Source organism: Scyliorhinus torazame, chromosome 7, assembly GCF_047496885.1.
Source record: "Scyliorhinus torazame isolate Kashiwa2021f chromosome 7, sScyTor2.1, whole genome shotgun sequence".
Lineage (NCBI taxonomy): Eukaryota > Metazoa > Chordata > Chondrichthyes > Carcharhiniformes > Scyliorhinidae > Scyliorhinus > Scyliorhinus torazame.
In genome coordinates, this window is record NC_092713.1 from 303824559 (window position 1) to 303849660 (window position 25102).

General features: G+C 53.1%; 1 protein-coding gene across 1 annotated transcript in view; it reads left to right on the forward strand.

Moving 5' to 3' along the window:
* Positions 1 to 25102, forward strand: part of flt4 (fms related receptor tyrosine kinase 4) — a 620139-nt gene that overhangs the window by 587747 nt on the left and 7290 nt on the right. Inside the window, exons 27-29 of the mRNA XM_072512680.1 lie at positions 402 to 541; positions 4796 to 4916; positions 5740 to 5825. Coding sequence (XP_072368781.1) covers positions 402 to 541; positions 4796 to 4916; positions 5740 to 5825 — 347 coding nt within the window. The remainder of the gene's footprint in view (positions 1 to 401; positions 542 to 4795; positions 4917 to 5739; positions 5826 to 25102) is intronic.

Below are 25102 nucleotides of genomic sequence, written 5' to 3' on the forward strand. Positions count from 1 at the left end.
TTGGCTTCAATGGGAAATCCCATTGACAAGCAGCGGGAAGAGAAAATCCCGTTGCCAGCGAACAGCGCGCGGCTGTGCCGGGAGACCGGAGAATCCAGCCGGTGATTCAAACCGAGGCCTCATCTATACTCAGGTGGACAGCAAAGGTTCAACAGCCACTCTCTTTCAGGGGTGTTCACCCTGGTGTCCCAGACCAATATTTATCCATTAACCAGCATTACTAAGACAGATTATATGCGCACAATCACATTGTTACTTGTGGAATCTTGCTGTGCGCAGATTGGCTGCCCCATTATAACATTGACTACAATTCAAACGTACTTCATTGGCTGTAAACTGCTTTGGGACATCTCGGAGTTGTGAAAGGTGCCGTATAAATTCAAGTCTATCTTTTCTTTTAGGATGGGAAAGATTACATTCCTCTCAGTATGTTGCAGTGTACAGAAGATGACTTGGGCTTTTCCCAGCCACTTTCATCCATGACTCATGGACAGGATAGAGGGTCTGAATCGAGATTACGATGTGACAGTATAGGACCAAGGTAAGGGGTATCGCTTTGGCAAACAAGAGAGGGAGCATCAGACTCGCTCACAGCCCAGACCTCAACCAATTCATATGGAACTCGAGGACAGACTCCATTTCATTCCATTGTTCTTAATCATGTTTTCTTGGTCAGCAACTTTTCCCAGCTCAGGGGTCTCCCCATCCCGTACTTAGAACTGGAATCTCGCTCTCTGAGACCAGTTTGTCCTTTAAGCGTCAGTGGCCAATTGCAGAAATACGACCAACAACTGCGATGCTCTCCATCCTTACCCTTTTGCCAGTGGGGTCTAATTGCGGAATCCTCTGCTCCCACTCTCTTGGACAGCCACAAAGATATTGCACGTCCCAAAGCCACCCACACCCCCAACTCAGCAGAACCCAATAACTTTTCCAATCCCAATCCCACCTCACACCCCATCATATTACCACAATAGGAAACCCCATTGTCCTCCAGCATAGCAGACTCCAGTATCTCCTGCAGCACACCCAGCCCACAGAATCATGCGCCCCAACACCACCCTGACACCGATTCTACCAACAGACTCCAGTAACTGCCCCAAGACGCCCAGATTTTGATCCCTCCCCACCTATAGTAGCATCATGCTGGAAGACCTTTCCCCCTTCAATACCAGCAGGCCACAGTATTATCTCCAGGATTCCCTAACCTCAGGAAACTGCCCGGCTTCACCAGGAACACTCCAATCTACCAGGATCCAGAAACCTACCCATAGCTGCTACACATCTCCACACCACATCGCTCCAGTACTACAGACACACCCGCCAACCCACCAACCCTACGCACATGCCTGTGAACACTTATCTTCCAATCCGTCACCTCCACATACACACCCGCCAACCCACCAACCATACGCACATGCCCGTGAACACTTATCTTCCAATCCGTCACCTCCACATACACACCCACCAATGCACCGCCAGCTCTACACACATGCCCATCAACCCAATTCCAGTCCTACACACGAGCCTGCCAACACATGCTCACCAATCCATCACCACCCCAACACACACACATACCTCGAGTGCCACCCACCACCCACCACCAGTACAAACACATGGACAGTGTAGTTTATGTTTAGAGCTTGTGTCAGGATTTGGGTTCCATTGAGGGTTGCGTTGAGGGTGGGGATTGGGGTGGAGGTTGTGTTGAGGGAGGGGATTGGGGTGCAGGTTGTGTTGAGGGAGGGGATTGGGGTGGAGGTTGTGTTGAGGGAGGGGATCAGGGTGGAGGTTGTGTTGAGGGTGGGGATTGGGGTGGAGGTTTTGTTGAGGGTGGAGATTGGGGTGCAGGTTATGTTGAGGGAGGGGATCAGGGTGGAGGTTGTGTTGAGGGAGGGGATTGGGCTGGAGGTTGTGTTGAGGGAGGGGATTGGGGTGGAGGTTGTGTTGAGGGAGGGGATTGGGGTGGAGGTTGTGTTGAGGGAGGGGATCAGGGTGGAGGTTGTGTTGAGGGTGGGGATTGGGGTGGAGGTTTTGTTGAGGGTGGAGATTGGGGTGCAGGTTATGTTGAGGGAGGGGATCAGGGTGGAGGTTGTGTTGAGGGAGGGGATTGGGCTGGAGGTTGTGTTGAGGGAGGGGATTGGGGTGGAGGTTGTGTTGAGGGTGGGGATTGGGGTACAGGTTGTGTTGAGGGAGGGGATCAGGGTGGTGGTTGTGTTGAGAGTGGGGATTGGGGTGCAGGTTGTGTTGAGGGAGGGGATCAGGATGGTGGTTGTGTTGAGGGTGGGGATTGGGGTGGAGGTTGTGTTGAGGGTGGAGATTGGGGTGGAGGTTGTGTTGAGGGTGGGGATTGGAGTGCAGGTTGTGTTGAGGGTGGGGATTGGGGTGGAGGTTGTGTTGAGGGTGGGGATTGGGGTAGAGGTTGTGTTGAGGGTGGGGATTGGGGTGGAGGTTGTGTTGAGAGTGGGGATTGGGCTGGAGGTTGTGTTGAGAGTGGGGATTGGGGTAGAGGTTGTGTTGAGGGTGGGGATTGGGGTGGAGGTTGTGTTGAGAGTGGAGATTGGGCTGGAGGTTGTGTTGAGGGTGGGGATTGGGATGCAGGTTGTGTTGAGGTTGGGGATTGGGGTGCAGGTTGTGTTGAGAGTGGGGATTGGGGTGGAGGTTGTGTTGAGAGTGGGGATTGGGGTAGAGGTTGTGTTGAGGTTGGGGATTGTGGTGGAAGTTGTGTTGAGAGTGAGGATTGGGCCGGAGGTTGTATTGAGGGTGGAGATTGGGGTAGAGGTTGTGTTGAGGGTTGGGATTGGGGTGGAGGTTGTGTTGAGAGTGGGGTTTGGGGTGGAGGTTGTGTTGAGGGTGGGGATTGGGCTGGCGGTTGTGTTGAGAGTGGGGTTTGGGGTGGAGGTTGTGTTGAGGGTGGGGATTGGGGTGGAGGTTGTGTTGAGAGTGGGGATTGGGGTGGAGGTTGTGTTGAGAGTGGGGATTGGGGTGCCAGTTGTGTTGAGAGTGGGGATTGGGGTGGAGGTTGTGTTGAGAGTGGGGATTGGGATGTAGGTTGTATTGAGGGAGGGGATCAGGGAGGAGGTTGTGTTGAGGGTGGGGATTGGGGTGGAGGTTGTGTTGAGGGTGGGGATTGGGATGCAGGTTGTATTGAGGGAGGGGATCAGGGTGGAGGTTGTGTTGAGGGTGGGGATTGGGGTACAAGTTGTGTTGAGGGTGCTGATTAGATTGGAGGTTATGTTGAGGGTGCGGTTTAGGGTGGAGGTTGTGTTGAGGGTGTGGATCGGGTGGAGGTTGTGTTGAGGGAGGGGATCAGGGTGGAGGTTGTGTTGAGGGTGGGGATTGGGGTGGAGGTTGTGTTGAGAGCGGGGATTGGGGTGGAGATTGTGTTGAGGGTGGGTATTGGGGTGCAGGTTGTGTTGAGGGTGGGGATTGGGGTGGAGGTTTTGTTGAGAGTGGGGACTGGGCTGGAGGTTATGTTGAGGGTGTGGGTTAGGGTGGAGGTTGTGTTGAGAATGGGGATTGGGGTAGAGGTTGTGTTGAGGGTGGGGATTGGGGTGGAGGTTTTGTTGAGGGAGGGGATTGGGGTGGAGGTTATGTTGCGGGTGGGGATTGGGGTGGAGTTTGTGTTGAGGGTGGGGATTGGGGTGGAGGTTGTGTTGAGGGTGGGGATTAGGGCGGAGGTTGTGTTGAGGGTGGTGATTGGGGTGGAGGTTGTGTTGAGGGAGGGGATCAGGGTGGAAGTTGAGTTGAGGGAGGGGATTGGGGTGGACGTTATGTTGAGGGTGAGGATTGGGCTGGAGGTTGTGTTGAGGGAGGGGATTGGGCTGGAGGTTGTGTTGATGGAGGGGATTGGGCTGGAGGTTGTGTTGATGGAGGGGATTGGGGTGGAGGTTGTGTTGAGGGTGGGGATTGGGGTGGACGTTATGTTGAGGGTGAGGATTGGGGTGGAGGTTGCGTTGAGGGTGGGGATTGGGCTGGAGGTTGTGTTGATGGAGGGGATTGGGCTGGAGGTTGTGTTGAGGGTGGGGATTGGGGTGGACGTTATGTTGAGGGTGAGGATTGGGGTGGAGGTTGTGTTGAGGGAGGGGATTGGGGTGGACGTTATGTTGAGGGTGAGGATTGGGCTGGAGGTTGTGTTGAGGGAGGGGATTGGGCTGGAGGTTGTGTTGAGGGAGGGGATTGGGCTGGAGGTTGTGTTGATGGAGGGGATTGGGCTGGAGGTTGTGTTGATGGAGGGGATTGGGCTGGAGGTTGTGTTGAGGGTGGGGATTGGGGTGCAGGTTGTGTTGAGGGAGGGGATTGGGCTGGAGGTTGTGTTGAGGGTGGGGATTGGGGTGCAGGTTGTGTTGAGGGAGGGGATCAGGGTGGAGGTTGTGTTGAGGGAGGGGATTGGGCTGGAGGTTGTGTTGATGGAGGGGATTGGGCTGGAGGTTGTGTTGAGGGAGGGGATTGGGCTGGCGGTTGTGTTGAGGGAGGGGATTGGGGTGGAGGTTGTGTTGAGGGAGGGGATTGGGCTGGAGGTTGTGTTGAGGGAGGGGATTGGGGTGGAGGTTGTGTTGATGGAGGGGATTGGGCTGGAGGTTGTGTTGAGGGAGGGGATTGGGGTGGAGGTTGTGTTGAGGGTGAGGATTGGGGTGGAGTTTGTGTTGAGGGTGCAGATTAGGTTATGTTGAGGGTGCGATTTAGGGTGGAGGTTGTGTTGAGGGTGCAGATTGAGTTGGAGGTCGCATTGAGAGTTGGATTGGTCTTTAGGATGTGTTGACGACACTGTCTCCCGTAAATTATTTCTCTACAGATACTATAATTGTGTCGCCTTTCCCGGACATATAAGTGGGGAGAGTCAGATTAAGTGCCCAGCAAGAGTGAAAACATTTGAAGATGTTCCTGCGGAACAGTCACTTCAGCCCATGCAAAATGTGAGTATTCCGTGTCTCCCAGATTAAGGTGAACACATTATCCATGTTTAGCTCCTCTTCCTCTATTGTGATCGCCTCTCTGCTTTCTGCTGTCACATCATGCTCCATTACCACACAGAGCATTACGGAATAGATTAGCCAATAGATTCTGACAGAGGTTGCCTTGTTGTCGCAGGAAGTGAATACGCCACATTACAGTGCTGATCCACTAAGATTCTGGTACCTGGAGGTTCATCTTTAGCCGGTGCTAGGTTAGCCGACCTCAGATGGAGCTTGGTGCAGCTGAAGCTGTTGCAATAGGACTCAGTTCGCCCCTAGGTTAATGAGGTTACTGAAGTGTCAGCCAGAGTTCCTGTCCGGAATGTGACTGCGGTTGTCGGGTGAGGATGAGATCAGGTTAGATTTGGGAAATATGGAAGGGTTCCCTGCTCCCATGGAACTGAATCCCAGGAATAATGACCACTTTAACAAGAGGAAATAAAAGCCATTGATTTGCATGGAAAATAAATTGGGATGGGATATAAACGGAGCAGCAGAGACACTATCGACTGTTATGTGTAGCCGGTAGGTACCAATTCACCTCCATTGAGTCCAAATCCTGTTTGTAAACTTTCAGCCCATTCTATCACTGCCTCGTTTACTTCTTCTCAGCACCACCTTTTCAATATTAAAATGTATTTGAAAGTTTATCCTGTGGATCCTATTGCGTGACATTGAACACCAACTGCTCTGCAAATAGGATCATTGCCAAAACATTGCTGCAATATTTTTGCAGTACCACGATGGCAATTTAATTTCCATTCCCTTCCAACCTCTATTTCAGGACAACCAGACAGACAGCGGGATGGTCCTGGCATCTGAGGAGCTTGAGAAGATAGAAACCAAGCATAAAAAGCAAATGGTGTTCAGGTGAGGTGGAGATAGAGGGGGAGAGGGGACTCAGGGAATGTAGTAACTGTTCCATGAAACTACAACCTGTCTCATTGACTTGAACAACTGTTGCTCTTCATTCTTTCATTCCTTAATTAATGTCCTTTTTTGGGAGTGCAGGCAAGAAATGCGCAGAGCACTTTTCATTGCAGGCATTCAGTGTGAGCACAAATAGTCCCTGGGTTACATACAGAGTAACGTTCCCACTACAGTGTCCCCATCAAACACTCCCAGGACATATACAGTATGAGGTTGGATACAGAGTAAAGCTCCCTCCACACTGTCCCCATCAAAAACTCCCAGGACAGGTACAGCACGGGGTTAGATACAGAGTAAAGCTCCCTCCACACTGTCCCCATCAAAAACTCCCAGGACAGGTACAGCGCAGAGTTAGATACAGAGTAAAGCTCCCTCTAGATACAGAGTAAAGCTCTCTCTACACTGTCCCCATCAAACACTCCCAGGACAGGTACAGCACGGGGTTAGATACAGAGTAAAGCTCCCTCTACACTGTCCCCATCAAACACTCCCAGGACAGGTACAGCACAGGGTTAGGTACAGAGAAAAGCTCCATCTATACTGTCCCCAGCAAACACTCCCAGGACAGGTACAGCACGGTTTTAGATACAGAGTAAAGCTTCCTCTATACGTCCCCATCAAACACTCCTAAGACAGGTGCAGCACGGTTTTAGATACAGAGTAAAGCTCCCTCTACACTGTTCCCAGCTAACACTCCCTGGACAGGTACAGCACGGGGTTAGATACAGAATAAAGCTCCCTCTATACTTACCCCAGCAAATACTCCCAGGGCAGGTAAAACACAAGGTTAATGATGCACGATCAATTGCACAAAGACTAAAGTTGGGTACAACTGTGGCTTTATTACAGTCAGATGCGAGGCCTCCTGCTGCAGCTGGTGAAATGGCAGGGCACTGGAGGTCAGGCATATTTATACAGTTCTCCGTGGGCGGAGCCAGCCGGCAGGAGCTACCGGCGAACATGTAGTGCAGGTCCTACCTTACATCTCCTGTTACAGTGGATCACCACTTTCACCCCCTGTTAAAAATGAGTCCGGCGGGGGTGACGTGAAACAATACACAATTAGTGGAATTATGTACAGTGGGAGGGAAAGAAAAGTCCATGTTGACGGTCCGGAGTCCGTCAAAGGTTCAGCCGGTCCGGTGCTTTGGTGCTTTGTTGGGGGCGGCGTAACGATGGCGGCGAAGTCGGTGCTAGCGGTGGTGGAGGTGGCGCTGATGGCGGTGGTAGCGGTGCTGATGCTGGCTAGTCATTGGGGAACTCGGGGAGCGTGCAGAAGTCCTCTTCGTCCTCTTGTGCGGAAAAGGAGAGGGGGGGGTGGTCTGGTGGGGTCAATATTGGCGGCGCGGTGGGAGGTGGGGGGGGCGCATTGGTGGGGGTGTGTGTTGGGGTAGAACCTGACGGTTCCAGGTCTTTGAGTGAGACAGTAACTTGGCGGCCGTCGGGGAACTCAACGTAGGCATATTGAGGGTTGGCGTTGAGTAGGTGAACCCTGTCCACCAAGGGGTCCGCCTTGTGGAGTCGGACGTGCCTACGGAGAAGGACCGGTCCTGGAGCAACGAGCCAAGTCGGGAGCGACACACCGGATGTGGACTTCCTGCAGAAGATAAAAACATTTTCATGGGGTGTGTTATTAGTGGCGGTGCACAATAGTGACCGGATGGAGTGCAGAGCGTCAGGGAGGACCTCCTGCCAGCAAGAGGCTGGGAGGTTCCTGGACCGTAGGGCCAGCTGGACGTCCCTCCAAACTGTCCCATTCTCCCGCTCTACTTGCCCGTTTCCCCAGGGGTTGTAGCTGGTCGTCCTGCTGGAGGCTATACCCCTGCTGAGCAGGAACTGACGCAGCTCATCGCTCATGAATGAGGATCCCCTGTCACTGTGGATGTAAGCGGGGAAACCGAACAGAGCGAAGATGGTGCTGAGGGCCTTGATGACGGTGGCAGACGTCATGTCGGGGCATGGGCTGGCGAAGGGGAATCTGGAGTACTCATCGACCACACTGAGAATATACGTGTTATGGTCGGTGGAGGGGAGGGGCCCTTTGAAATCCACGCTGAGGCATTCAAAGGGGTGGGAAGCCTTCACCAGGTCCGCACGGTCCGGCCGGTAGAAGTGCGGCTTGCACTCCGCACAGACTTGGCAGTCCCTGGTGACTGTCCTTACTTCCTCGATGGAGTAGGGCAGATTGCGAGCTTTGACCAGATAGTACAATGGGGTGACCCCCGTGTGAAAAAGGCTGTCATGCAGGGCCCGGAGTTGGTCCACTTGTGCACTGGCACATGTACCTCGGGAGAGGGCGTCTGGGGGCTCGTTGAGTTTACCGGGGCGATACAAGATCTCGTAATTATAGGTGGAGAGCTCGATTCTTCACCGCAAGATTTTATCATTTTTTATCTTTCCCCGCTGTGTGTTATTGAACATGAAGGCTACCGACCGTTGGTCCGTAAGGAGAGTGAATCTCTTACCGGCCAGGTAATGCCTCCAATGGAGCCCAGCTTCAACGATAGCTTGAGCATCCTTCTCGACGGATGAGTGTCGAATTTCAGAGGCATGAAGGGTGCGGGAAAAGAATGCCACGGGTCTGCCTGCCTGGTTCAGGGTGGCAGCAAGAGCGACGTCTGAAGCGTCGCTTTCTACTTGGAAAGGCAGTGACTCGTCCACTGCGCGCATCCCGGCCTTGGCGATGTCTGCTCTGATGCGGGCGAAAGCGTGTTGTGCCTCGGCCGCGAGGGAGAATTGGGTGGACTGAATGAGTGGGCGGGCCTTGTCCGCATAGTTTGGGACCCACTGAGTGTAGTAGGAAAAGAACCCCAGGCAGCGTTTGAGGGTCTTGGGACAATGGGAGAGCGGAAGTTCCATGAGGGGGCGCATGGGGTCGGGGTCGGGCCCGAGAAGTCCGTTTTGGACTATATAGCCGAGAATGGCTAACCGGGCCGTGCTGAACACACACTTCTCTTTGTTGTAGGTCAGGTTGAGAAGGGTGGCAGTGCGGAGGAATTTATCGAGGTTGGCATCGTGGTCCTGCTGGTCATGGCCGCAGATGGTGACATTATCTAAGTACGGAAAGGTGGCCCGCAAACCATACTGGTCGACCATTCGTTCCATCTCCCTTTGGGAGACCGAGACCCTATTTGTGACGCCGAAAGGGACCCTAAGGATGTGGTAGAGGCGACCGTACGCCTCGAAGGCCGTGTATGGACGGTCCGACTTCTGGATGGGGAGCTGGTTGTAGGCGGATTTCAGGTCAAATGTTGAGAAGACCCAGTACTGCGCAATCTGATTGACCATATCAGATATGCGTGGGAGGGGGTAATCGTCGAGCTGCGTGTACCGATTGATGGTCTGGCTGTAGTCCACGACCATCCTGTGTTTCTCCAGTTTTAACCACTACCACTTGGGCTCTCCAGGGGCTGTTGCTGGCCTCGATAATACCCTCCTTAAGCAGCCGCTGGACTTCGGACCTCATGGTCTTGTCCTGGGTGCTGTACCATCTGCCCCTAGTGGCAACGGGCTTGCAATCCGCAGTTAAATTTGCAAAAAGGGAGGGGGGATCGACCTTGAGGGTCGCGAGGCCGCAAATGGTAAGGGGGGTAAGGGCCCGCCGAATTTGAGGGTGAGGCTCTGGAGGTTGCACTGGAAGTCCAGGCCCAACAGGAGTGCAGCGCAGAGATTAGGAAGGACATAGAGGCGGAAATTACTAAATTCTACACCCTGGACCGTGAGGGTGACTGTACAAAAGCCTCGGGTCGGGACGGAGTGGGATCCGGAGGCTAGGGAGATCCTTTGATTGGCCGGGTGGACCGCGAGGGAGCAGCGCCTTACCGTATCTGGGTGAACAAAGCTTTCGGTGCTCCTGGAGTTCAGCAGGCACGAGGTCGTGTGGCCGTTGATTTTAACCATCATCGACGTGGTGGCCAGGTTTTGCGGGCGAGATTGGTCCAGCGTCATTCAAGCGAGCTGCGGGTAGCCATCGGATGCTTCGGGTGGCGAGCGGATGCGTTTCCGATGTCGGGATGTCCGGGGACCCTGTGGGGAACAAGATGGCGGCGCCCATTGGTCGTACATGGACCCGGGAGGAGAAGATGGCGGCTCCCATTGTGTGTCTGGCGTGGGGGAGGGGGCGATCGCGGGTGCGATCGCAGCGACTGCGCGGGCCTGGCACACAGCCGCAAAGTGGCCATTTTTACTGCAGGCTTTACAAACTGCAGTGCGGGCCGGGCAGTGTTGGCGGGGGTGCTTCTGCTGACTGCAGAAGTAGCAGCAGGGACACCCGGGGAGCGCGGATCGGCGTGCAGCGCAGGCGTATTGCGAAGGCAGGGCCCCGGCTGAGGAGGTCGGCGGCGGGGTCCAGAAGGGGTAGGAAGGAGTAGAAGGGTGGGCAGCGTGGCGGGAGGGGTACGATTGTACGTTATGGGATGCGACCGTCATGGAGAGCGCCAAGGTTTTCGTCTCTGCCAGTTCGAGCGTGGCACCTTCCAGGAATCGTTCTCGGATGCGGTCCGACGCAATCCCCGTCACGAAGGCATCGCGCATGAGGAGATTCGAGTGTTCGGCGGCCTGACAGGCACAGTCCCGGACGAGTGGAATTAGGGCCCGCCAGAAGTCTTCGATGGACTCACAAGATAGGTACGAGCGGGTGGCAAGTACATGCCTGGCGAAGAGCATGTTCGCCTTCTGCGCGTAGTGTTCTTTCAGGAGTTCCATTGCTTTTGTGTAATTCGTGGCGTCTTGGATCAACGAGAACACGATGGAGCTCAGTCTGGAGTACAGGACGTTTAACTTCTGAGCCTCCGTTGGTGCGGGGTCCGCAGCGTTGATGTAGGCCTCAAAACATGCTAGCCAGTGAGTAAAGTCTTTCCTGGCGTTGGGCGAGTGCGGATCCAGCTGCAGGCGATCGGGCTTAATTCGGATATCTATTCTGTGGAAAATCTGACTGTAATAAATTGATGCACGATCAATTGCACAAAGACTAAAGTTGGGTACAACTGTGGCTTTATTACAGTCAGATGCGTGGCCTCCTGCTGCAGCTGGCGAAATGGCAGGGCACTGGAGGTCATGCATATTTATACAGTTCTCCGTGGGCGGAGCCAGCCGGCAGGAGCTACCGGCGAACCTGTAGTGCAGGTCCTCCCTTACATCTCCTATTACAGTGGTTCACCACAGTTAGATACAGAGTAAAGCTCCCTCGACATTGTTCCCATCAACCACTCCAAAGACAGGTACAGCACGGGGTTAGATACAGAGTAAAGCTCCCTCTACACTGTCCCCAGCAAACACTCCCAGGACAGGTACAGCACGGGGTTAGATACAGAGTAAAGCTCCGTCTACACTGTCCCCATCAAACACTCCCAGGATAGGTACAGCACGGGGTTAGATACAGAGTAAAGCTCCCTCTACACTGTCCCCATCAAACACTCCCAGGACAGGTACAGCATGGGGTTAGATACCGAGTAAAGCTCCCTCCACACTGTCCCCATTAAACACTCCCAGGGCAGGTACAGCACGGGGTTAGATACAGAGTAAATCTCGCTCTACACTGTCCCCAGCAAACACTCCCTGGACATGTAAAACACGGGGTTAGATTCAGAGTAAAGCTCCCTCGACACTGTCCCCATTAAACACTCAGGACAGGTACAGCACAGGGTTAGATACAGAGTAACGATCTATCTACACTGTCCTCATTAAAGACTCCCAGGCCAGGTACACCACGGGGTTAGATACAGAGCAAAGCCTCCTCCACACTTTCCCATCAAACTCTTTCCAGCGGGTAAGCACGGTGTTAGATACAGAGTAAAGCTCCCAACACACTGTCCCCATCAAACTCTCCCAGGGTAGGTACAGCACAGGGTTAGATACAGAGTAAAGCTCCCTCTGCACTGTCCCCATCGAACACTCCCAGGACAGGTACAGCATGGGGTTAGATACAGAGTAAAGCTCCCTCTATAATAATAAAAATCTTTATCAGCGTCACAAATAGGCTTAGATTAACACTGCAATGAAGTTACTGTGAAAATCCCCTAGTCGCCACACTCCGGCGCCTATTCAGGTACACTGAGGGAGAATTCAGAATGTCCAATTCACCTAACAAGCACGTCTTTCAGGACTTGTGGGAGGAAACCGGAGCACCCGGAGGAAACCGGAGCAGACACGGGGAGAACATGCAGATTCCGCACAGACAGTGACCCAAGCCGGGAATTGAACCCGGGTCCGTGACGCTGTGAAGCAAAAGTGCTAACCACTGTGCCCCTACATTGTCCTCATCAAACACTCCCAGGGCAGGTACAGTTTGGGGTTTGATACAGAGTAAAGCTCCCTCCATTCTGTCCTCATCAAAACTCCCAGGGCAGGTACAGCAAGGTGTTCTATACAGAGTAAAACTCTCTCTACACTGTCCTTATCAAACATTCCCAGGGCAGGTACAGTACAGGGTTAGATACAGAGTAAAGCTCCACCTATACTGTCCTCATTAAACACTCCCAGGGCAGGTACAGTACAGGGTTAGATACTGAGTAAAGCTCCATCTACACTATCCTCATCAAACACTCCGAGGGCAAGTACAGCAAGGGGTTAGATATAGAGTAAAGCTCTCTCTACACTGTCCTTATCAAACACTCCCAGGGCAGGTACAGCACGGGGTTAGATACAGAGCAAAGCTCCATCTATACTGTCCTCATTAAACACTCCCAGGACAGGTACAGCACGGGGTTAGATACAGAGTAAAGCTCCCTCTACACTGTCCCCATCAAACACTCCCAGGACAGGTACAGCACGGGGTTAGATACAGAGTAAAGCTCCCTCTACACTTTCCCCATCAAACACTCCCAGGACAGGTACAGCACGGGGTTAGATACAAAGTAAAGCTCTCTCTACACTGTCCTTATCAAACACTCCCAGGACAGGTACAGCACGGGGTTAGATACAGAGTAAAGCTCCCTCTACACTGTCCCCATCAAACACTCCGAGGGCAGGCACAACACAGGGTTCGATATAGAGTAAAGCTTCTTCTACACTATCCCATCAAACACTCCCAGGGCAGGTAAATCATGGGTTAAATACAGGATAAAGATTCTCCAAATGAAATTGGCAACATTGAAATGAAGTTGTCTCAGTGACAGGAAGTGGAGGTGGTGGTCAACAATTGTTTCTCAACCTGAAGGAAGGTAGACAATAGGGTATCCTAGGGATTGGTACGAAGAATGCTGTTTTTCATTCTATACATTAATAATCTATGATGTGGAGTTGCCGGCGTTGGACTGGGGTGAGCGCAGTACGAAGTATTACGACACCAGGTTAAAGTCCAACAGGTTTGTTTCGATGTCACTAGCTTTCGGAGCGCTGCTCCTTCCTCAGGTGAATTGTTCACCTGAGGAAGGAGCAGCGCTCCGAAAGCGAGTGACATTGAAACATTAATAATCTAGACATGGGTGTTTAGGGTACAATTTCAAGCTTTGCAGATGATCCAAAACTTGAAAGCATTGGGAAGTGTAAGCAGGATAGGATTGCACTTCCAGAAGAAATAGTTTCTATGGAATGGGTACACACGTGGCAGGAGGCTAAACCTTGTTCTTCTATGCCGTGACTATTTTATACTGCCAGGATACCAGACCAGACCTCAACTTCTGTTAGGGTACCAGATGATAACCCCAAACAATGTTTTTTTAATTTGTAAAACTGTGAGGAAAGGCTACTTCACCCCAGGAGTATTGACTCTGACCAATAGGTAGTTTTTGTGTTTAAAAAAAAAGTAATTCAAACACAGAATTAACCACATTAACATTAAAGAAATAGCTTTATAATTAACAGTTTAACAGGTCTTAAATAAAAGGAAAACCTTGAACGAACTATCTGCCAAGAATTCCAATTAAGCAACCCAATACAGTGCAAATGCCACTTATAAATAAAGTTAACAAAACAGGTTACTTACTTATCCATGTAGAGACTTTTGGTGAGAATTCCTTTCAAGAGCACATCCAATAATCTTTTGCTCAACCTAATAACATTTGACAAAACTGTTGTTCAACATCAAATGCTATAACAGGCTACAAAACTACAGACAGACCTGGCTCCTCGCATTAATTACATCATCTGTATCCCACTAAGTTCCATGACCTGCTTAGCTAGGACTAAACACCAGTCCCGCATACATTATCTGCACTCCAGGGTATCTCCAGCAATCAAGAAACTATTCTGTTTGTCCTTTATCCGTAACCAAGTAAGTGGCTGGAATTAATGATTACCTCACCTTTTACGACTCTTCAGTTACAACTTTAGTAGGTATACTGTCTTTATGTATTTTAAACCAGAGTTTTTAATAACATTATTGTCACAAATATGAAATATAATATATAACGATTTTATTAAATCACCACCGGTCAGCTCTCCCCAATCAAAGTGGAAAGCAGCCGATGGTCATCGGAGACTATGGCGACTTTACTGAGCAAATTGTTGGAGATGCAGGCTGACCATAGTTGATGCGTTGGTTTTAATTTTCCAAAATTCTCTAGATTTGGGGATGGTTCCCTGAGATTGCAAAGTAACTTTATTCAAAAAGGGAGAGCAAGATTTCCTCCTTTATGAGGAAAGATTGGCTTGTATCTGCTGGGGTTTAGAAGAGTAAGGGGTGACTTGATTGAAACATATAAGACCCTGAGGAGTCTTGACAGGGTGGATGTGGAAAGGACATTTGCTCTTGAGGGAGAATCCGGAACTATTTAAAAATAAGGGGCCGCCCATTGAAGACAGAGATTAGAAGAATTCTTTTCTCTGAGAAGATAGTGAGTTTTCTGAGCGTCCTCCTCAAAAGGCAGTGGAAGAGAGTGAATGCTTCCAAGGCAGAGGCTGATATATTCTTGATAAACAAAGGGATGAAGGGTTATTGGGGGAAGACGAGAGGTAACAATCAGATCAGTCATGATCTTATTCAATGACAGAGCAGGCCCAAAGGGCCGAGAGGCCTATTCCTGTTCCTAACTTGTATGTTCATATGTTTGACAGAAAGCAGGAAAATACAGGCCAGTTAGCTTAACATCTGTAACAGGGAAAATGTTTGAAACTATTATTAAATACGTTATAGCGGGCCACTGAGAAAAATTCAAAGTGATGAGGCAGAGTCAACATGGTTTTGTGAAAGGGAAATCAATTTAACCAATTTATTGGAGTTCTTTGAAGAAGCAGCATATGCTATGGTGAATAGGAACTGGTGGGTGTACTGTACCTAGATTTCCAGAAGGCACTTTATAAAGCGCCATATCTACGGTTATTGCAGAAAATAAAAGCTCATGGTTTAGGGAGTAACTAAGTCCCCATGCCGGCGGGAAAACCGGCGCCAACCACTCCGGCGTCAACGGGCCCCCAAGGTGAGGAATTCTCCACTTACCTCCACTTCTCGGGGGCTATGTGAATACCGGAGGGATTGGCGCCGCTCCAGCCGGTGCCGAAAGGACTGCGCGAGTTTGCACATGCGCCAAAGGGCCGGCGTGATCTCACGCATGCGCGGAACTGCCGGCATATTTTGGCGCATGCGCAGGGGTTCTCTTCTCCGCACCGGCCATGGCGGAGCCCTACAGGGGCCAGCGCGTAAGGAAGGAGTGCCCCCACAGCACAGGCCCGCCCGCAGATCGGTGGGCTCCAATCGCGAGCCATGTCACCGCGGGGGCTCCCCCCGGTGTTGGACCCCCAGCACCCCCCCCCCCCCCCCACCCGAAGACCGCCCCAGCCGACTTACCTGCCAGGTCCCGCCGGTACGTGAGCTGAGTGATTCACGCCGGCGGGATTGGCCAAAAATGGACGGCCACGCAGCCCATCAGGGCCCGAAGAATTGCCGGGGGGGTCCGCTGTCAACGGCCCCCAACCAGCGTGGCGTGAACCCCGCCCGAAAAACGGCGCCGGAGAATACGGCAGCCGGCGTCGGGGCGGGATTCGTGCCGCCCCCCCTGGGGATTCTCCGACCCGGTGAGGGGTCGGAGAATCCGCTGGAGGAGTCGCCCATTTAAAACAGAGATGAGGAAGAGTTGTTGCCCACAGCGGGTCATAAACTCTCTTCCTCAAAAGACAGTGGAAGCAAAGTCATTGAATATTTTTACGGCCGAGCTGGAGAGATTCTTGACTAACAAGGGGGGTGAAAGGTTATTTAGGGGGGGGCAGGAATGTGGGGTTGAGGGCCTCATCATCCGTGATCTTATTGAATGGAAGAGCAGGCTTGAGGGGCCGAGTGGCCTTCCCTTGCTCCTAATTTGCATCCTCGTATGTTGAGCCAGAGTGAAAGAAAGTTATTCTCAATCCCAAGGTACTGCCTAGAGAGGTTCTAGGTCAAAAAGATGCTGTCACTTGTTCAACATCAGCCTTACCAACCAATGTGTTTGCTGCTGAAAGAAGTAATCAACAACTGCTTGCATTTCAGTAGCACAGTTACAGTAAAACACCCCAAACGCTGCAAAGGAGGCATTTGACACTGATGGCGTGTCTGCCAATCAGCTGATGGCGTGTCTGCCAATGTTTAGTGATGGGAATTGGAAAAGTGCAGAAACCTCAGAGGGGTGAAGCCACATGAGGACAGAAGAACAGAAAATGCTGAATTAAATGCTGTGGAGAGGTGAACACAGTTAAAGTTTCAAGTCCATTAACCTTGCTACAGAACTGAAAAGGGATTGAAATGTGATGAATTATATACTGGTGGAGGGGGGTGGAGGCAGAATGGAAAGTCAGTGATGGGTTGGAACTAAGGAGATTGGCAAAGATGTCATGGACATGTGACAAGAGGGCTGTTAATGGTGCCATTAGGGACTGAAGACTGTTAATAGTGGCAAAGGTAAGATAGCAGAATGTGTTCATAGAAGAACAAAGATCAGCAATCAGTGGGAGCAAAACTAAACAAAATTTGTGGATTGGATTTGTTTATTGTCACGGGTACCGAGGTATAGTGAAAAGTATTGTTCTGCAAACAGTCCAGACAGATCATTCCATACATGAAAAAAATACATGGGACATACATAAATACACAATGTAAATGCATAGACACAGGCATCAGTGAAACACACAGGAGTGTAGTACTACTCAGTAGAGAAGATGTGTGAAGAGATCAGTTCAGTTCGTAAGAGGGTCATTCAAAAGTCTGATAACAGTGGGGAAAAAGCTGTTATTGAATCTGTTAGTGTTGTTCTCAGACTTTTGTATCTCCTGCCTGATGGAAGAAGTTGGAAGAGTGAATAACCCGGGTGGGAGGGACTCTTTGATTATGCTGCCCGCTTTCCCCAGGCAGCGGGAGGTGCAGACAGGGTCAATGGATGGGAGGCGGATTCGCTTGATGGGCTGTGTTCGCGACTCTCTGTAGTTTTTTTCGGTTTTGGGCCGAGCAGTTGCCATACCAGGCTGTGATGCAGCCCGATAGGATGCTTTCTATGATGCATCTGTAAAAGTTGGTAAGAGTCAATTTGGACATGTCGAATTTCCTTAGTTTCCTGAGAAAGTATAGGTGCCGTTGTGCTTTCTTAAAACAAAGAACAATACAGCACAGGAACAGGCCCTTCTGCCCAACAAGCCTGAAATGGTCATAACCTTGGCCAAAACTCTCAGCACTTCCTTGTGCCGAATACCTCTATACCCATCCTATCCATGTTTTTGTCAAGGTGCCTTTTGAACGCCGTAGCGTTGACATGGGTGGACCAGGACAGATTGTTGGTGATGTGCACACCTAGGAATTTGAAGCTGTCAACCATCTCCACCTCGGCCCCATTGATGCAGACAGGGGTGTGTGATGTGCAATCAATTGCACAAAGACGCAGATTGGGTACAACTGTGGCTTTGTTACAGTCAGATGCGTGGCCTCCTGCTGCAGCTGGCGAAATGACAGGGCAGTGGAGGTCATGCATATTTATATGGTTCTTAGTGGGCGGAGCCAGCCGGCAGGGGCTACCTTACATCCCCTAATACAGTGGTTCACCACATTCACCCCCTGTTAAAAATGAGTCCGGCGGGGGTGATGTGTGTGGTAGTATGCATTAGGGGTCATGTGGGACTGTGAAGCCGTGATGTCATTGGCTGACAGATCCCAGGTCCTGGTTGGCTGTTGACCTCTAGCTCCGCCCTGAAGGCGGAGTATAAGAACCAGGAGTTCTCCCCCGCAGGCCAGTCTGTTACTGAACTGCGGGGAACAAGTCACGCTTAATAAAGCCTCATCGACTTCATCTCTATTCGTCTCTCGTGAGTCTTTGTGCGCTACAATTTATTAAGCGTGCTTAAAGGACTATGGAGCTCAGGATCATCCCGGAATGCCTGAGGATCAGCCCCCACGCAGTGAACTCAGCAGCAGTTTTCAAACACTGGCAGACTTGTTTCGAGGCCTACCTCAGAACGGCCCCCGGCCGGGTCACAGAAGACCAGAAACTACAGGTCTTGCACTCGAGGGTAAGCCCGGAAATTTTCCCTCTCATCGAAGACGCAGAGGATTTCCAGACGGCGTTCGCAGCACTAAAGAGCATCTATATTCGCCCAGTGAACCAGATCTACGCACGCTACCAACTCGCAATGAGACGGCAAAGTCCCGGAGAATCGCTGGACGAATTCTACGCCGCGCTGCTAATTTTGGGACGGGCCTGCAGCTGCCCGCCGGTAAACGCGATTGAACACATGGACATGTTGATGCGCGATGCTTTTGTCGCAGGTATGAACTCTCCCCAAATCCGCCAAAGACTTTTGGAAAAAGAGTCGCTGGGACTCTCAGAGGCACGGGCCCTTGCAGCCTCCCTGGATGTAGCCGCGCGAAACGCCCGCGCATACAGCCCCGACCGCGCGGCAGCCCCTTGGGCTCCGTGGATCCCCGTCGCGACAAACCCCCCACCCCCACCCCACAGGCTTGCGCGGTTCATACTCCAAGTCGTCCCGGGGGAGCCCGCTGCTATTTCTCCGGCCAGGCGAAACACCCCCGGCAGCGCTGCCCGGCCCGCGCAGCGATTTGCAAGAGCTGCAGGAAAAAGGGCCATTTCGCGGCTGTGTGCCGGTCCCGGGAGGTCGCCGCTGTCCCCGGAGAACAAGGAGTCCTGCGCGTTTCAAACGCTCCCCAACCCCCCCAGCGCCCCATGTGCGACCCGCAGGCGCTGCCATTTTGGGTCCCAGCCACCACGAGGGGCGGAGGGGCGCCGCCATCTTGGGACCCCCCCAGCCCTGTGCGACGCATGGGGGCGGCCATTTTGTCCACCCCCGCCGCCATCTTGTGACCCCCCAGCCATGTGCGATGCATGGGGGTGGCCATTTTGTTCCCCCCGCCGCCATCTTGGACGGCAACAACGGACCCCAGGGTCGACGGCTCCACGGGGTTCGAGGAAGACGCTCAAGCACTACGATCACGTCTGGCCTCAATGACGCTGGACCAAGCACGGCCCCGGACGCTCCAGACGACAGCAACAACGGTGCTGATAAACGGGCACGAGACACCATGCCTGCTCGACTCCGGGAGCACAGAAAGCTTCATCCACCCCGACACGGTAAGACGCTGTTTTTTGACCATCCGTCCCAGTGCGCAAAAGATTTCCCTAGCTGCAGGATCCCACTCCATACAGATTAAAGGCTTCTGCATAGTAACCCTAACGGTGCAAGGGAGGGAGTTTAAAAACTATAGGCTCTACGTCCTTCCCCAACTCTGCACGCCCACATTACTGGGATTAGACTTCCAGTGCAATCTGCAGAGCCTAACCTTCCAATTCGGCGGCCCAATACCCCCACTCACTATCTGCGGCCTCGCAACCCTCAAGGTTGAGCCCCCATCCTTGTTTGCAAACCTCACCCCGGATTGCAAACCCGTCACCACTAGGAGCAGACGGTACAGCGCCCAGGACCGGACATTCATTCGGTCCGAAGTCCAGCGGCTACTGAAGGAAGGCATAATCCAGGCCAGCAATAGTCCCTGGAGAGCACAGGTGGTAGTAGTAAAGACAGGGGAGAAGCAAAGGATGGTCATAGACTATAGCCAGACCATCAACAGATACACACAACTAGATGCGTACCCTCTCCCCCGCATATCCGACATGGTCAATCGGATTGCCCAATATAAGGTCTTCTCCACCGTGGACCTCAAGTCCGCCTACCATCAGCTCCCCATCCGCCCAAGTGACCGCAAGTACACAGCCTTCGAGGCAGACGGGCGATTATACCACTTCCTAAGGGTCCCATTTGGCGTCACAAACGGGGTCTCGGTCTTCCAACGAGAGATGGACCGAATGGTTGATCAACACGGGTTGCAGGCCACGTTCCCGTATCTCGACAACGTAACCATATGCGGCCACGATCAGCAGGACCACGACGCCAACCTCCAAAAATTCCTCCAGACCGCTAAAGCCTTGAACCTCACATACAACGAGGACAAGTGCGTTTTTAGCACAAACCGGCTAGCCATCCTGCGCTACGTAGTGCGCAATGGGATAATAGGCCCCGACCCCGAACGCATGCGCCCCCTCATGGAATTTCCCCTCCCTCACTGCTCAAAAGCCCTAAAACGCTGCCTGGGGTTCTTTTCATATTACGCCCAGTGGGTCCCCCAGTACGCAGACAAGGCCCGCCCCCTAATACAGACCACGACCTTCCCTCTGTCGACAGAGGCTTGCCAGGCCTTCAGCCGCATCAAAGCGGATATCGCAAAGGTCACGATGCGCGCCATCGACGAGTCCCTCCCCTTCCAGGTTGGGAGCGACGCCTCCGATGTAGCTCTAGCGGCCACCCTCAACCAAGCGGGCAGACCCGTGGCCTTTTTCTCCCAAACCCTCCACACCTCAGAAATCTGTCACTCCTCAGTGGAAAAGGAAGCCCAAGCCATAGTGGAAGCTGTGCGACATTGGAGGCATTACCTGGCCGGCAGGAGATTCACTCTCCTCACGGACCAACGGTCGGTAGCCTTCATGTTCGATAATGCACAGCGGGGCTAAATTAAAAACAACAAGATCTTAAGGTGGAGGATCGAGCTCTCCACCTTCAACTATGAGATCCTGTACCGTCCCGGAAAGCTGAACGAGCCGTCCGATGCCCTATCCCGCGGCACATGTGCCAACGCACAAATTAACCGCCTCCAAACCCTCCACGAGGACCTCTGTCACCCGGGGGTCACTCGGTTCTACCACTTTATAAAGTCCCGCAACCTCCCCTACTCTGTGGAGGAAGTCCGTACAGTCACAAGGAACTGCCACATCTGCGCAGAGTGCAAACCGCACTTTTTCAGGCCGGATAGTGCGCACCTGATCAAGGCCTCCCGTCCCTTTGAACGCCTTAGTCTGGATTTCAAAGGGCCCCTCCCCTCCACCGACCGCAACACATACTTCCTGAATGTGGTGGACGAGTACTCCCGTTTCCCCTTCGCCATCCCCTGCCCTGACATGACAGCGGCCACAGTCATTAAAGCCCTTAACACCATATTCACACTGTTTGGTTGCCCCGCATACGTCCACAGCGACAGGGGGTCCTCCTTCATGAGTGACGAGCTGCGCCAGTTCCTGCTCAGCAACGGTATAGCCTCGAGCAGGACGACCAGCTACAACCCCCGGGGGAACGGGCAAGTAGAGAGGGAGAACGGCACGGTCTGGAAGACCGTCCTACTGGCCCTACGGTAACCAGGGACCTCCCAGTTTCACGGTGGCGGGAGGTCCTCCCGCACGCTCTCCACTCCACTCCACTCCACTCCACGCTACTGTGTACTAGCACTAACCAAACGCCTCATGAGCGCCTCCTGGTCTTCCCCAGGAAGTCCTCCTCTGGAACGTCGCTGCCGACCTGGCTGGCGGCCCCAGGACCCATCTTGCTCCGAAAACATGTGCGGGCGCACAAGTCGGACCCGTTGGTCGAGAGGGTTCACCTCCTCCACGCGAACCCGCAGTACGCTTACGTGGAGTACCCCGACGGCCGACAGGACACGGTCTCCCTGCGAGATCTGACGCCCGCCAGCAACGCGCACACCCCCCCCCCCCCGACACCAATCACCCCATCCCTGCCACCGGCGCACCCCGCCACAGCCCCCTTCCCGGGAGGATCGGTCCTCCTCCCAGGTCCGACCGGAAGTGAAGCTGAAGCAGAAACCGTAAGGCTCCCGGAGACGACAACACGGGAACAAGCACCACCACCGGGGCCGAGGCGATCGCGAGGACGACCAGACCGCCCGACCGACTCGTGGCATGGATGTAACACTACAATGTTGTGGACTTTAACGAGAACTTTTTTTCTTTTCCCCCTTACGACTACTGTAAATAGTGCAAAACAAAAAACACCCTGTACATACTGTGATGACATGCAAAAGTTTTCCTCCCAGGACCAGCCTTGTAAACCCCTACCACCATGCGAAGCACCACCCCGCCGGGTTCATTTTTAACAAGGGGTGAATGTGGTAGTATGCATTAAGGGTCATGTGGGACTGTGAAGCCGTGATGTCATTGGCTGACAGATCCCGGGTCCTGGTTGGCTGTTGACCTCTAGCTCCGCCCTGAAGGTGGAGTATAAGAACCAGGAGTTCTCCCCCGCAGGCCAGTCTGTTACTGAACTGCGGGGAACAAGTCACGCTTAATAAAAAGCCTCATCGACTTCATCTCTATTCGTCTCTCGTGAGTCTTTGTGCGCTACAATGTGAAACTATATACAAATAGTGCAATTATGTACAGTGTTAAGAAGAAAAAAAGAAAAAGTCTATGTTGATGGTCCGGAGTCCGTCAAAGGTTCAGCCGGTCTGGTGCTTTGGTGCTTTGTTGGGAGCGGCGTAACGGTGGCGGCGAAGACGGTGCTGGCGGTGGTGGAGGTGGCACCGATGGCAGTGGTGGCGATGCTGATGCTGGCCAGTCATCGGGGAACTCCGGGAGCGTGCCAAAGTCCTCTTTGTCCTCTTGTGCGGAAAGGGGGTTGGTCTGGTGGGGTCAGTTTGGGCAGCGCGGTGGGGGGGGGGGGGGGGGTGGGGGGGGGGGGGCGCATGGGTGGGAGAGTGTGTTGGGGTGGAACCTGATGATGCTAGGTCCCTGAGTGAGACAGTATTTTGGCCGTCCAAACCGTCCCATTCTCCCGGTCTACTTGCCCGATTACCTGGGGGTTGTAGCTGGTCGTCCTGCTGGAGGCGATACCCCTGCTGAACAGGAACTGGTGCAGCTCTTCGCTTATGAATGAGGATCCTCTGTCACAGTGGATGGAAGCGGGGAAACCGAACAGAGCGAAGATGGTGTTGAGGGTCTTGATGACAGTGGCAGACGTCATATCGAGGCATGGGATAGCGAAAGGGAATCTGGAGTACTCATCGACCACACTGAGAATGTACGTGTTACGGTCGGTGGAGGGGAGGGGCCCTTTGAAATCCACGCTGAGGTCCGGCCGGTAGAAGTGCGGCTTGCACTCTGCACAAACCTGGCAGTCCCTGGTGACTGTCCTTACTTCCTCGACGGAGTAGGGCAGATTGCGAGCTTTGACCAGATGGCACAATCGAGTGACCCCCGGGTGACAAAGGCTGTCGTGTAGGGCCCGGAGTTGGTCCACTTGTACGCTGGCACATGTACCTCGGGAGAGGGCGGCTGGGGGCTCGTTGAGTTTACAGGGGCGATACAAAATCTCGTAATTATAAGTGGAGAGTTCGATTCTCCACCGCAAGATTTTATCATTTTTGATCTTGCCCCGCTGAGTGTTATTGAACATGAAGGCTACCGACCGTTGGTCAGTGAGGAGAGGGAATCTCTTACCGGCCAGGTAATGCCTCCAATGTCGCACAGCTTCAACGATAGCTTGGGCCTCCTTTTCAACGGATGAGTGTCGGATTTCGGAGGCATGAAGGGTGCGGGAAAAGAATGCCACGGGTCTGCCTGCCTGGTTTAGAGTGGCGGCAAGGGCGACGTCTGAAGCGTCGCTTTCTACTTGGAAAGGCAGTGACTCGTCCACTGCGCGCATCCCTTGGCGATGTCTGCTCTGATGCGGGCGAAAGCGTGTTGTGCCTTGGCCGCGAGAGGGAATTGGGTGGACTGAATGAGTGGGCGGGCCTTGTCCGCATAGTCCGCATACGCCCACTGGGCGTAGTAGGAAAAGAACCCCAGGCAGCGTTTGAGGGCCTTGGGGCATTGGGGGAGGGGAAGCTCCATGAGGGGGCGCATGTACTCGGGGTCGGGCCGAAAAGTCCGTTTTGGACTACATAGCCGAGAATGGCTAACCGGGTCGTGCTGAACACACACTTCTCTTTGTCATAGGTCAGGTTGAGAAGAGTGGCAGTGCGGAGGAATTTATCGAGGTTGGCATCGTGGTCCTGCTGGTCATGGCCGCAGATGGTGACATTATCCAAGTACAGAAAGGTGGCCCGCAAACCGTACTGGTCGACCATTCGGTTCATCTCCCTTTGGAAGACCGAGACCCTATTTGTGACGCCGAAAGGGACCCTAAGGATGTGGTAGAGGTGACCGTCCGCCTCGAAGGCAGTGTATGGCCGGTCCGACTTCCGGATGGGGAGCTGGTGGTAGGCGGATTTCAGGTCAATTGTTGAGAAGACCCATTACTGCGCAATCTGATTGACCATATCAGATATGCGTGGGAGGGGGTACGCGTCGAGCTGCATGTACCGATTGATGGTCTGGCTGTAGTCCACGACCATCCTGTGTTTCTCCCCAGTTTTAACCACTACCACTTGGGCTCTCCAGGGGCTGTTGCTGGCCTCGATAATACCCTCCTTAAGCAGCCGCTGGACTTTGGACTTAATGAAGGTCTTGTCCTGGGTGCTGTACCGTCTGCTCCTAGTGGTAACGGGCTTGCAATCTGCAGTTAGATTGGCAAAAAGGGAGGGGGGATCGACCTTGAGGGTCGTGAGGCCGCAAATGGTAATGGAGGGTAAGGGCCCGCCGAATTTGAGGGTAAGGCTCTGGAGGTTGCACTGGAAGTCCAGGCCCAACAGGAGTGCAGCGCAGAGATTAGGAAGGACATAGAGGCGGAAGTTACTAAATTCTACGCCCTGGATCTGAGGGTGACTGTACAAAAGCCACGGATCGGGACGGCGTGGGATCCGGAGGCTAATAAGATCCTTTGATTGGCAGGGTGGACCGCGAGGGAGCAGCGCCTTACCGTATCTGGGAGAACGAAGCTTTCAGTGCTCCTGGAGTCCAGCAGGCACGAGGTCGCGTGGCCGTTGATTTTCACCGTCATCGACGTGGTGGCCAGGTTGTGCGGGCGAGATTGGTCCAGCGTCATCGAAGCGAGCTGCGGGTAGCCATCGGATGCTTCGGGTGGCGAGCGTG